We start from the raw sequence: 13,578 nt of genomic DNA, 5'->3' as shown, positions 1-13,578 counted from the left end.
AGATCCCCTTCCAAGAAAATGAGAGGGCATCCACCTTTCACACCAGAGGACCTGGGACTCTGGCACAAAACAGAGGAAGCCAATTGTTCAGAGGGAAGGAAAATAGATCTACTTGAGGAGTACCCCACTGGTGAACAATGTCCAGAAACACATTCCTGTGAAGCATCCATTCGTGGGATTGAGTGAAGGACCTGCTCAGAGTGTCTGCCACAATGTTTTGATCTGAAGGAATATAAAATGCCTGAAGAGTCACTTGATACTTGACAGCCATATCCCATACCAGAAGTGCCAGCTGGCAAGGAAGGTAAGATCTTGTCTCCCCCTCCCCAGTTTGTTGATATACCACATAACTGTGGTATAGCCTGTGAATACCTTGAGAGGCCCCAGAGACAGAAGAGGATGAAAGGCCTGAAGAGCCAGCTTAACAGCTCTTATCTCTTTGATAATCTGCTCCTTCTGCTGACGAGATGACCACACTCCCCGTACCTTCAAGCGAGCTAAAAGTTGGTCCCCATCCCATATATGAAGCATTTGTGAACAGATCCTGAGACAGAAGAGGGGATGAAAAGGGAGCCCTGGATTCAGAGACAACTGCTGAATCCATCAGAGAAGTTCCTTCTTGAGCCAAGAAGAAGAGAAACTGAAAAGTCTAGAGGATGCACATGTTGAAGCCACACCGACTTCAGAATCCATTGGAACTTCCTCACGTAGAGTTTGGCCAGAGGGAGCATCAGAATAGTGGAAGCCATGAAACCCTGAGCTTTCAGAAACTTCCGGGCTGTAATGGAGGCCAGGGGAAGAAGAGTTTGAAAGTAAGAAATGAGAGTTAAGGCCTTTGGAGGAGGCATGGATGCAAGCATTGGCACCATCTAAACCCTGCAACCCAAAAAGACACAATTCTGAGAAGGAGTCAGAGAAGGCTTTTTGAAGTTATCGTGAACCCCAGGCTCTGAAGAAGAGAAACGGCAAAACGAAGATTTTGCAAAAGGATGGATGCAAGCATTGGCACCATCTAAACCCTGCAACCCAAAAAGACACAATCCTGAGAAGGAGTCAGAGAAGGCTTTTTGAAGTTATCGTGAACCCCAGGCTCTGAAGAAGATAAACGGCAAAACGAAGATTTTGCAAAAGGACCTCCGGAGAGTATGCCTGAATCAGTAGGTTGTCCAAGTAAGGAAATACTTGGATCCCTTGAAGCCTGCAAAAAGCAATTACAGGAGTGAGGCATTTGGTGAATATGCTTGGGGCTGTAGAAAGGCCAAAGGGCAAAGCACAGAACTGAAAATGCCAGGAAGTAACGGAGAAACTCAAAAACTTCCTGAAAAGAGGATGGATAAGAATATGGATATAAGCATCCCCGACATACAGCGATACCAGAAAGGCCTGAGGGAGCAAGAGAGGACAGAGTCTCTGAAGGAACAACATCTGAAAGGAAGGCACCTTCAGATAAGTGTTTAGATGAGAGAGGTCTAGAATTTGTCTCCAAGTACCCTCTTTTCTGGCACTAGTAACTTCCTTGAATAAAACCCCTTTGGGACACAGGCACCTTTTGAATAGTACCCTGAGACAAGAGCTCTCGAAGAACCCCTGGAAAAAAAGGAAGTTGTTCCTGAGAAGGCTGAGGAATGCCCACAAAAGGAGGACGGGATATCCACACCATGAAGTACCCCTGATGAATGATTGTCAGATCCCAAGAATCCTGGGAGATGCAAAGCCAAATAGGAAAATAAAGAGAAAGGTGAAGAGAAAGAGGAATGTGGCTGGGAACAGTGGGATAGGCAGACAGTACCTAGTTTGTCAGAAAGGAAGGCTTCTGAATTCCTGCAGTCTGAGTGGCCTTAGCAGGAGTAGCCTTTTTACCTTTAACAGGAGAGCGAGATTGCCTACAAACAAAGGCTGGCTTAGAAGGGTAATTTCTCTGAAATTTAGGTGCAAGAGAAAAAACATGTTTAAGCTCCTGTAAGGCCTTCTCTTTGTCCTGAAGAGACTTAAACAAACCAGCAGCCACTTCCCCAAACAAAAGTTGGGATACATCAACTTAGCCTCAATATCAACAAGTAAAGGTTGAAGAGTAAGCAAGAACATCTCCTCATTACGGAGCCAAAAGCAGCACCTCAAGAAGAGGCATCTGCTGCATCATAACTACATTTGATAGAATGCAAACTACTTGAGAGGAAGTTCCTAGCAAGGAAATTGCAGAAGATTTAATATCAAAGTCTGGAAGATCAGAAAAAAGCTGACAAGCCTGAGAAAGAAGAGCCAACACATACCTAGACATATGGGTCTGATAATTAAATTGCCCTAAAATGTTGTGTAGCTGAACCATAAGCCTTTTTACCCAGCTTGTCCATGGTTCTGCTGTCCGTGTCAGAAGGCAGTATCTTGGATGAAGGAAGCAACTGAAACAGCTTATCATAGGTTACAGGGTTCAGCAGCAAGACGTTTAAATAAAAAGGAACAATCCTCAGGCACCCTATAAAATTTATAGGCTTCTTGGGAGCAGGGGGCAAAGAATCAGGCGCTTTAGAGGCATTGGAAAAAACATCCAGTAAAGCAGCCAAAACAGGAGGAATAGCTGCAGGTTTAGGAGATTCCATCTGCAGTAACTCATAGTACCTCTTATGAATATCAGAGACCTGAGCACAATCCCACTTAAAAAATTCCATCATTCTAGAGATTGCGTACCCAAAGGAAATATCTTCAGAAGCAGTATCTGGACTCTGATTCTCCTCCTCGGACTCAAAGTCTAAAGGAGAAGGAATCTGAGTAGAATAAGTGAGGGATTCTTCATCAGAATCCAACTCTTCCTAAGAAGAATTCAGTTCCCTGGGCCTTTTAAATGGAGAAAAGGACTAAGGAAGAACAGGAACCGAAACCCTTTGAGGAGGCCTTAATGACAGCAAAGCATTAAATAACCCTAAGTAAAGACCTGACACTCACTTTGTGGCTCCTAGGAGCAGAAGAAACAAGTTTAGTTTTCGGTTTCTTTTTTTTAAAGGAACATCTGCCCTACAAAACTGAGAAGGCTCTGACTCAGGATGGCATTCGACTTCTCTATGGAGAATTTGCAGAAACCCCCTTGACCCCTCGGAAACAATCAACCATGGTTCCCCCTGAATATCTGAAATGGACGCCTGCAAAGTCTTGTTGGATGTGCTGCCCACTAGATCCCCGCTGGCCTCCAACCCGGACGTGGCAGAGATATCTGACAATACAGTAAGCTGAGCCTCTGAGTTTGTAACAACCTTGGAAGAAACACCTGGCAGAGGCTGGGCAGCAGAAGATTCGGTTTTACCTTTTTCACCTTCTTCTTCCCTGAAGGCTGACCCTTAGGATGGGAAGTTTCTTCCATTGTATCTTTAGCAAGAAGCTTAAGACGCTGGTTCTCAAGATGCAATGAAAGGGAAGAAAGCCTATTCAAAGGGTTTTCGGGAGGAACACCTGACTAATCAAACAAGACACACGGTTGTGAGAAGCTCCTAGGCAAAAAATGCACTTATCATGGGGGTCTTTATGGGGAATCTGTCTCCCACACTGGCATTTACTCTTCCTGGATGCCATTAACTCCAAACAGCACAAAAAATTCAAGAAAAAGAACAAAATCCCAAATAGGTACTTATCTACAATGGTGAGGACTTCAGCAAACAGGAGTAATCACAAAAATGCAGTCAAAATGGATGTAGGGACACAGACTGATGGTTAGAAACAGCTTTTGGACTGGCGGCAAAGATGTTCTGAGGATGGTACGCCTGAACATCACCTTTATGCCCTACGTTACAAGAGGAGCATTTAGCTGATGTTCAGCATACCTTAAAGCAACTGTTGGCTTTGCTAGACTGGTCGGACATGGGGCTTCCATGGCAGGGAATCCCATACATCATGAATACTGCAGCGGTAATGTAAGGACATCTATGGTGCCACTTCAGAATTAATGTTGTCAGCCTAATTATAAGCCAGAATAGAAATAGATTCATCACCCAAAGACTCCCTATGCTGTGGAATAAAATCCTGGTATATGTGAGGCAGAGCACCTCGCTGGCCTTGTTCAAGAGAAATCTTGACCAATGGATGGGAGATCGCAGATATACCCCAGGGATTACCTCAGTGTCACTGCTCGACAGAGGCACAGCAAAATAATGGGTATAGTTCCCCATACTAAAGGGGTGGCGTAAGCCACAAAACTATGGGCTAGGCTTGTAAATGCCCTCGGGCAGATAGCCTAGTATGAACCTATGAACCTATGAACCTATGAATAAAAATTAATAGATTCAAGGATCTTAACAGTATTAATACCAGACTGCTTCCATCAAGATTAAAGGATAAGGGGATCTCATCATGATTAACAGAACTGGCGAGTCCAAATGGCATTAACAAAGCCAAGGCGCCTAGAAAAGGAAGAATCAGGCTGCTGTTGGATGAACTGAAACAGGTGGCCCAGCTAGACTAATAAACTTGAGCCATTCTAATAGAGCTGGTTCAAGAGAACACACACAGCAGCAAACAGTGTGTCAAAAATGATTAAAAATAATATAAACCAAGTTCAGAGACCCCATAAATACAAGTGAAATTAATGGAATACAGGGATTCATGGCGGTGTTAAAGCAATCAGATCCTCCCTAACAAAGTTAATAGAATCAGAAGAAGACGGTTTTAGTGGAGACTGTGTCTTTCCAGCAGGATTAAAGGAATCAGGGGTTCAAATAGTTTAACAAACTTGGAGACTCACAAGAGATTAAAGACACCATGAAGCTTGCTTCCTGAGCGCCACCCACCTCCATAATTAAGTTTGCCTTGTGTATTGGCAATCTTAGTTTATTCAGTACAACTAAAGAGGTGTCTGAATTTTAAAGGAAGCCTTCAGCCCACTCATGTGACTTAGGCTCTGCACAACCCACCACCACCACCACCACTATGTTGTATCCATTTATGCTTACAAGTTGCCCTTCTGTGGCACGATTTCCTCCGGAGCTCTATTTCTCCCCAAATACAGTTACTATTTTTTCAGAATCACTCAGTAGTTTAACTGCTCCAGGCTGAGGATGCAGAGTCCCACTCCAGAAATGGGTCTCCTGCTGGATGTAACTGAGCAAGGGAAGCACCCACAGCTGCTAGTGGAGGCCAGCATACATGGGTATGGCCCGACCCTCTTGTATGTATTAAATGTTCCTTAAGAAGGGTAGGAAAGTTCATACTCAAGATGATTCTAGCAAGGTCCTTGCAAGGCTATTTGTGGAGTAGCCTGTAGATGATGCAATGCTGGACGTATTTCATACATTACAGTAGTTGTGACCAGTGTAACATCCTAAGAACAGTACTATGATTCAGGATCCTGAGGACCCTGTAACAAATGTGATGACACAACAGTAGATGACCTCTAATCTCTGTAGATCATGCTTAAAAAAATCTGTGAGTATCAGTTCTCTGTAAGGGGAAGTAGGAATGGCAGGGACTCGAAAATCCAGCTTCTCATTTCTAAAGTGGTCCTGCAAGAGAGCCCTAACTATGAGTGCTGCTGACACGAGATTAGAGGATACAGCTGAATAAAAGATTCAACAGAAGTCCAACATACGTGCTACCACTTCAGTCTGGTCACCAGTTCTGTTAAGTGTTGAACACAATTGTCCTGCTATCTCCTAGGGTTCTGTCACAAGAAAAAACGGCTTGGCTTCATTTTTTTTTTTTTTTTTTTTTTTTTTTTAGAGTTGACAAAGAACCCATTACTCATAAGATGCTGGCAGCTTCAGTAAAAATTCTCCTGCATGATGAAATGAATAGCTTGCGGCATCAAAGACAAAAATAAAAGCACAATGGTAGCTGCATATTGAAGCAGCAAACTTCTTTTTGAATAAAATCTATTCTATTTACAGTTTCAGAAACAGGAATGCTTACTACAATAGCTAAAAAAACACACACACACAAAAGTAAGTCCAGTAGTGGTCTCCATAAGACACAGGCAGAAGGTGCGTCCCATACCTACCAACTGTCCAGATTTGTGCCTCACATTTTTGACCTATTTCTCATAAAAGTGTATTTTTTCTGGAAAATCACTGGCAAATCATTGAGGACTGAAAGTCAGAAAATAATGGAAGACAATTGAGTTTCAGACTTCACATCCTTCAGAAAACTGATGTTAATGTAAAACCTGTCATTCCAAGTTTGTAAGAGCAATATTTAAAAAAAGTGTAGCTATTTTTGGGCCTTTGTCTCCGCATTATTTGTGGCTTTGTCTAGATTTCTTTCTCCAAGAAGTTGAGAGATATGGTGTGCTCAGTTTCCTCTCGTCTGTTAGTGTAGTGACAACTCTTCCCCAGGCTTGGCTAGGATTTAAAATCCAAGTATTCTGCCTCCTGTGCTGCCAGCAAACAAATTCTCAAATTTACTTGGAGAAAAAATCCTATCTATTCTTCATGAAAAGCCATCTATCTGTTAGACTAATTCCTCTCTAAATACAGCAGTCTGAGTAGCCAGTCCCAAAGAAAACAATTACTTCAGTCAGAAGTAATTACTCTCTTTGCCAGTACATTTAAAATGCACATATGAATGCATACACAAACTAAACCGCATTTCAGAAGAAAAAGAAATAATCTTGGATTTATGATCCCTGGCCTCACTACTATGTAAGGGCCTGAACCGTGCACTCTTTTTCCCTCTACTTTATTGTGGTCTTCGCCAGACTTTCACTTATCATTAGAATTACTTTTTATTGCTTAAAGCTTATTTCTCCATTCTCATTGTTTCCTTGCCCTCATTTCTCTCTCTCCACTTTTATGTTTACTTCTTGCCATTTCACTTTTTAACTTTTCTGTATGCTTGTATCTTTCCTCTGTAGATGTCTAGAAGTTTTGCTGCAGAAGCCATACTTTGCAAAAGCTATTTTGCCATTGTTCCCCTGAATTTAGGTTCTACTTTCTCATATATGCATCTTTTATTTCTGGTTTGCTTTCAGTTCTAGTACAGTGCAGCATTGCTAATACTGACCAAACACATTAAAGTTAAATTTATGCACAGTGCTACATTCATGCTTATTTCTGATGTATGTACGCTCTATAACCTATTTACCTCTCTCCCAAAAATGCACGTGTTTTGCTACCTTTAAAGTAATATAAGGTTTGATTATAGTCACTACTGCCTTTATTTAAACTATTCTACATGCTGTCAACTGACAATTTGCTAAAATCTATTTTTTCAGTTGGTGTCATGATTTTGCATGGATCCCAAATGACACTATCTATGGGACTTTCCTCATTTTGGTCTTTTGCTGAAAATGAACTAGTCTCTCACAATCATCACGGAAATAAAAATAATCGCCATAAAATCTGAATACATATTACAGCGAAAATCTTTTAACTAAACAATAAAAGCTTCTCTAACTTTACTCCCTCTATGAAATCAAAGGTGGTGGTACTAGTCTATACAGAAAAATAGACCGTTTTCTGCAATGATCTGCACAGGTCTCTTCTCTCCATAGCTGTGGGCAAAAAGTTGCAGTTCCTCAAATACAGTGAAATCTGAAGTTTAGATGCAGACTTGCACAACAGAATCAGCAAAGCTCGAGAACATCCCAGCTAATTGTCCACAGTCAATTCCTCTTTTGCCACAACACCCATTTAGTACACTACATGGCTCTCCACTGTTTTCAACTAACTCAGAGTTTTCAGCCACAGCTATGTTCAGTGTTTAATGATGCCAGCACAACAGCATTTACTTAATCATGAACAGACAGGCAAACAGAGGGTAAAAGAATGCAGGAATTCAAAAGACTGCAGGAAATCACTGTTCTCTCTCATTACTTTTATTCTTTTTTTTTTTTAGAAAGCCTCTCTTCTCCCCCTGACATGGCCTCATCACAGAGATCAAAGCAAGACCCTTTTTTTTTTTAAACATCCCCCATGACATAAAAAATAAGACAAAAAAAAAAAATCAAAACTTCCAAGCCATCCCTCCTTCTCACCGTTATTTTCTTGTACATCTGACTACAGAAAATTCAAATAAGCCCTGAAATTGCCACTACACCCAGTATGCCCAGACTTTCGGCTGTGTCTAGACTGCAGATCATAAAAGCTATACCTAGGCTGTCAGGTTCAAGGGATTACACTCGGGTTATTAAAAATGGGAGCAGTCTCTAAGCTGCCAGGTACAGAAAGCTATCAGGCCTGGGCTCCCAATCTAATATATACGAGAGCTGTGCTTATTTTGTCAAACAGATGGACTCTGCTAGAGTTTTCAGGTACGGCAGCTATGTAAAAAAAAAAAAAAAAAAAGGCAAGAATGTGAACTTGCTGACACTTCACTTGGTTCAAGAGATTAATGGTGGTGGTCCTTTTGCCATATGACATTACTTTTCTCATTTGCCAGCCTCCTGCCCTGGAGCACAAAAAAACACTTGTGTGCTGCTATCGACAGCAGTATATGCATGCCCTTAAAGGATGTTTGAAATACTGCATTGCATTACATATTAATAACAGTAATTAAAAAAAAAAAAAAAAAAAAAAAAAAAAAAAGTACAAAATGTCCTACCACCATACACTTTCACAGATTTCAACACCCAATCCCAGGTATTTTTAAAAGAATCAGCAGACCTGCAGTGCACAACTTTATTTAGTAACCATTCTCTCTCTATATGCACCCACCCACTCTTTCAACTTAAAAGAAAAGACTTTAAAGTCATGCTGTCAATCTGAAGGTCATACATTTTCTCCTCTACTTTCCTCTTAAAATGTAAACTTCAATTGTTCCTCCATTACCTTATTGGACCTATACATTTTTTTTTCTAGCGCCAAAAGGTTTAAGACACCCTGTGTTTGCAGACTTCATTTCTCCAGTCCTCCCATTAAATTAGCTTCTGTCCTCTGGACTAGTTCTATTAGCACAGCTTCCCTTTCTCTAAAAGTGCACTAAACATGTACAAAGTACTCCAGCTGCAGTTGACAATAAATGTGTACTGATGAGAGAGAATAGTTCTAGAATCAAGCCACCTCAAAATATGCATCCTAGCATCTTGTACACCGTGGTCAATGTTCTCAGTTTTTGTTGTTGTGTGGTTTACTTTTGTAGTCACTATTATTCCATTAAAACCATACTCTCTATACTTCGCCAAGATGTAATTCACTTTGAGACTGTTAATTCCTACCTGAAAAATTGTCTCCATCCTTGTATTAAAATAAAAGCTGCCATTTTGTCAGTTCAACCTGCAAGTCTTTGTAGGCATCTGTATGCCCCCCCAACGTACTATCTTTTACTTTTCCATCCAAAGTTTCATCTTTAAACAGACAGGCATTATTCTCAATAACCCTTGCAGTATCTGAAAAATATATTAAAAAGTATCAACTGAAGTACAGAGCCCTGAGAAAACCTACTTACCAACTGCCTTACCTTACACTCTGTCATTCCAATAATCAATCTTCATTTTCTGGCACTTAGGCAGTCCTCTGCCCATTTTATTTTCCACGGCTACAATCCCTTTCAGTGTGCCTATCAGTCTTAAGGAAATAAGTCAAACGCCTTACTACTTCATCTACATATCCCACATCCAATGAGACCCCTTTGTCAAGCTCCAACAGAAACAATATTTAAAAAAATAGAAAAGCTTAGACTGTCAAGATCTTTAGTCATAAATGCATATTTTTAATTTATCCCGTAGTACATCTGCTTTTAAGAACTGTACTATCTTCCTCATTGTCTTATCAGTTTTCTGGCTACTGAGTTGAGAATAGTGAAGTACTTATTGTAGCTTCTCTTCAATCATTTGGAACTATATCACCACCAAGTCATCTGCTGAACTTTTATATGGGGCCCACTACCACTCCTGCTATGCTCTGAGGCTGTTCTATGGCATGCCATCAGGACCCTGTGGAAGCCTTTAAGTTTAAGGCCACTACCAATCCATAGCTGTTTGACTGAATCTTAAATAATATCTATGAAGTATATCCTAGCATCTCTTCCAAGCTTGTAACCTACTGTGTACTGTACCAACATTATATGATGCAGTACTTCCAATTTACATAATGCTACACAAATGTTGTATCCCACAATATTTTACTGTAACATATGTTGTCTAAATTGCATATCCTGTGCTAAAGTATTGCAGAGGAGCTTTTCAACTTGGGCCTCCTCCGAAAAAGGGCAATGCCCAGTCAGATATTCCCGGTCAACAAAGACAGACCAAGTTCCTTCTCAATTATCAACTCCTACTACACCACCTATTTGACTCTTAATGGTACTCACCTTTTCAATAGCAAGGACCGAGGTGAAACATTCATTAAGAACTTCAATTATATCTGAATCTTTCTATTCTTTTCATCCTGTCTTAACCTCTGAATACCAGTTTTTATCTCCCTGTGTTCAATTATATGCCTAAAGAAAGAAACCTTCCTTACTTTCTTTAGTTCTTCTGCTAACTCTCTATCAAAATTGCCCCGTTTTCTTTTTCTTTTGAAAAAACATTAAAAAGTAAAGAAAAAAGACTGACGATACAACTTTGATTTAGCACAACAGTACAATTATAGCAAAATAAGCTTGGTTAAAAAGACTGAAAAGAAAACTAATTTAAAATGGAAATAATGCAGCAGTTACAGAAAAAAACTTTTTTATTTCTGTGTTCAATCACATCTTTTTTTTTCAAATTTTTCTCTTTACTTTTTAATCCTTTGTTCATGCCTGTGCAGAAATGTTGTTTCCTCAGCTTAACTACAGTTTCATGCCTTTTTACACTCCTTTTCCAAAGCCTGTTTTCACATTTGCGGCATTACCAGTGTTTTCAGGGGTGGGGTGGGGGTGGGGGATCCATTACCACAAAATGCATTATCCCTCAACCCATTTTTGTTTTATCCAACATCTGTAATAGTTTCTTTATACATCACCTGAGTGAATCCTGCTATTTCTACTAGTTTGTTTTCTATCAGATTTAAATGCTCCAATCCACTTTTATAAGACTTGCACTTTAAAATTTTCTAATACCTTATGCAATACTCCCAGTCTCCACTGGGGAACCAGTTCAGTCACTTCTTCCTAGATAAATGCAGTCCCCAAGGATACAAATATCCCATACCCCCTACCCCAATCTATATAGCTGCTGATAAACGAACCTCATTCTACAATTCACATCAGCATACTAAACAATGCAGTTACCACACTATGGCTTCAAATGTACCACTCCCTTCCTGATCTCCACTGCTTAACATTTCCAGGGAAGCACAAAAGTAGTTGACACTCATTCAAACCAAAAAGTAGGCAGAACAAACTATAACCAAACCAATCCATTCTGTACAACTGGATAATCAAAACAGTTTTGTCACTTACTTTAAAGGAACTCTAGAGACCGACTTCACTTTTCACAAGGACTCCAGGAAAGGAAAAATTAAAGCTAATCCACTAAAACCCTAACTAAACAAACAGTAAAGGAAGACCTTGGTGATAAGAGGCTGGTGAGATTGCAGTATGTGCAATTACTTTTTAGCAGAAAACAGTCACACACATCAACTTAACAATCTGCTGTCTGCAAGCTGCTCCTGAATTTACAGTTACTTACAGTAAAACTCATGATAATGAAATGAGTTTTACTCACAGTAAAAGAAAGTCAAAAGGTAAGACACCGAAGCTGAAACCTGTAAGCAACCACACCCATTGTTAAGCAAAAGGCACTTTTCACAGATTTTAAACCTCCTGTTAACTTGGGAGAGAACAAACTGACTTTTTAACAAAGTACATTTCATCATATTTTACAATTAAAAAAAGATCAACTTACCCATGTTTGCAAGCTGTTTCAGTGAGCCGTCAGATTGACTTTTCCTCACTCCGTCCCCACCCTACACCCAGAGTGCTGTGAGGCTTGACTTGCCTGCTACAGCATGTTGTAACCGGTTAATCTACCTATCACCCTCCTTCCTCTAAATATTGAAGAATGTTTGCTTGAGGGTGCAAAATGAATTGCTACTGTCTCATTTGAGATACTGTTCCAGGTAATAGTTCAAAGGTTGCAGAATAGGTCATGAAGTGTCTGTCCTGACTCAGGAAATCTAACATCCACTTACAAACTGGTGTGTGGAAACAACATTCTGTCCTTAATGGAGACTATGTTAACAGATAACCACGGTCATTCACTTCACAGGAAAATATACTCCACCAAACAACGTTAAATCATATGATACTTGTTTATTGTAGGATATAAGCCACGGTGTTCATGATAGACTCTAGAAATGTAAATAAGACATCACTCAAACTTTGAAAGAAAGCTAATATTCAAATATGCCCATCAGTTCAGATAGAAAATATGTACACTGTGGCATCTCAACGGTTTGCTAAACATGCTACAAAATATTTCAGAAGTCTATTTTTAATATTTACTATAGTTACACTGCAGCTAATGTCAGTCAGGCAGGTCTGACTGCAGAAGCTGTCAGGTAGCATTGCTTGAATACTCAAGTTCAGGTGAAGCACTAAGGCTCGTCTTCATCACAGAGTACTAAGTTCAAACACAGGCTAATACTAAAGAATAACTCATGTCATTGGGTGGTGGTGTGGAGGGGGGACTAGGAATGCAAAAAAGATGTCAGAATTCATCTAAATAATGACAGTGCTCTTTGTCTACGGATACCTCACACTCAATGGCAGACTGAACACTTCTTGAAGAATGGACATCCAGGCCATTTACTAGTGCTGAGACAACTGACTGTATGAAAAGAGCAGAGACCATTAGTCGCCACATCGTTCATTGCCAACACAATTGTAATGGAACATATCTCAATGGCACTGATGCCTTAAAAAGACCGATTCTTGTGGCATGTGTAAAATTAGATGTGTGGGACTGCCTATGTGGACAAAAGATAAGTGAAATGCTGGCCCTGTCAGCTATCTTGTTCAAAACACTGAAGGACAGAAATTCACTTAAACAAGGGTACTTGGAAAAGATGGCAAGTAGTGAAACTAAACATTTTTTTTTAGTATTCTATTTTGAGTTGCAGAAGCAACATGATGGTATCTGTGGAAATCTCTGTCCAGGACCTAGTCATTACCAACATGAGTGACCGGTCGGAGTTCCGCACCTGAAGTCAACTCCTCGTTGGTCCGATCCGACCATAAGCTAATCACCCTTGATATCCACATCCCTCCCCCACCCCCATTAAAGAAACCACAGTAAAAAATTTCTCCAAAGCCAACTTCATGCTTCTTAAGACAGAAGTGGTGAACTTCATGACACCCATGCAGATGGACAATACAGTTACAACTGCTGAATCCTACACAAATGCACTCTATAAGCACTTACACGGGTTTATGGATCATGCTATCCCAAACAGAACCAAGATGCTATCCTCCAAAACAAGGAAGCCAATCTGGTGGTCCCCTGCCATAAACAAACTGTACAACAGAAGGAAGAAACTGTTGCAAAAGAGAGTAAAATCTCATGAGTGGAGGAGCTCCCTGGTCAGACTCAGTAAGAAAAACTCACTTTCTAATCTTCTACCTATCTCCTTAGGTGTACCTCAAGGCTCTATCCTAGGCCCTTTGCTATTTTCTATCTTTATTAATGACCTTCAATCTGCTATCCCATATACTACCTGTATACAATATGCGGACGACTCA

The 13,578-nt window shown here is 40.3% G+C and overlaps 1 protein-coding gene across 2 annotated transcripts in view; it reads right to left on the bottom strand.

The window, feature by feature from the left end:
- CORO1B (coronin 1B) overlaps positions 1-13,578 on the bottom strand; it is a 626,540-nt gene that overhangs the window by 496,229 nt on the left and 116,733 nt on the right. Inside the window, exon 1 of one of the 2 annotated variants that reach the window (XM_044084068.1) lies at positions 11,744-11,863. The exons of the other annotated variant lie outside the window; for it this stretch is intronic. Within the exon in view, the coding sequence (XP_043940003.1) occupies positions 11,744-11,747 (4 nt within the window). The 5' untranslated portion in view covers positions 11,748-11,863. Of the gene's footprint in view, positions 1-11,743; positions 11,864-13,578 lie in introns of those variants that run through there. 2 annotated transcript variants of the gene reach the window in all.

The sequence above is a fragment of the Protopterus annectens genome, chromosome 9.part0, assembly GCF_019279795.1.
Source record: "Protopterus annectens isolate FY-2018-M chromosome 9.part0, PAN1.0, whole genome shotgun sequence".
Lineage (NCBI taxonomy): Eukaryota > Metazoa > Chordata > Ceratodontiformes > Protopteridae > Protopterus > Protopterus annectens.
The sequence above is the reverse complement of the archived record's forward strand: the minus strand, read 5'-3'. Positions and strand labels throughout refer to the sequence as shown.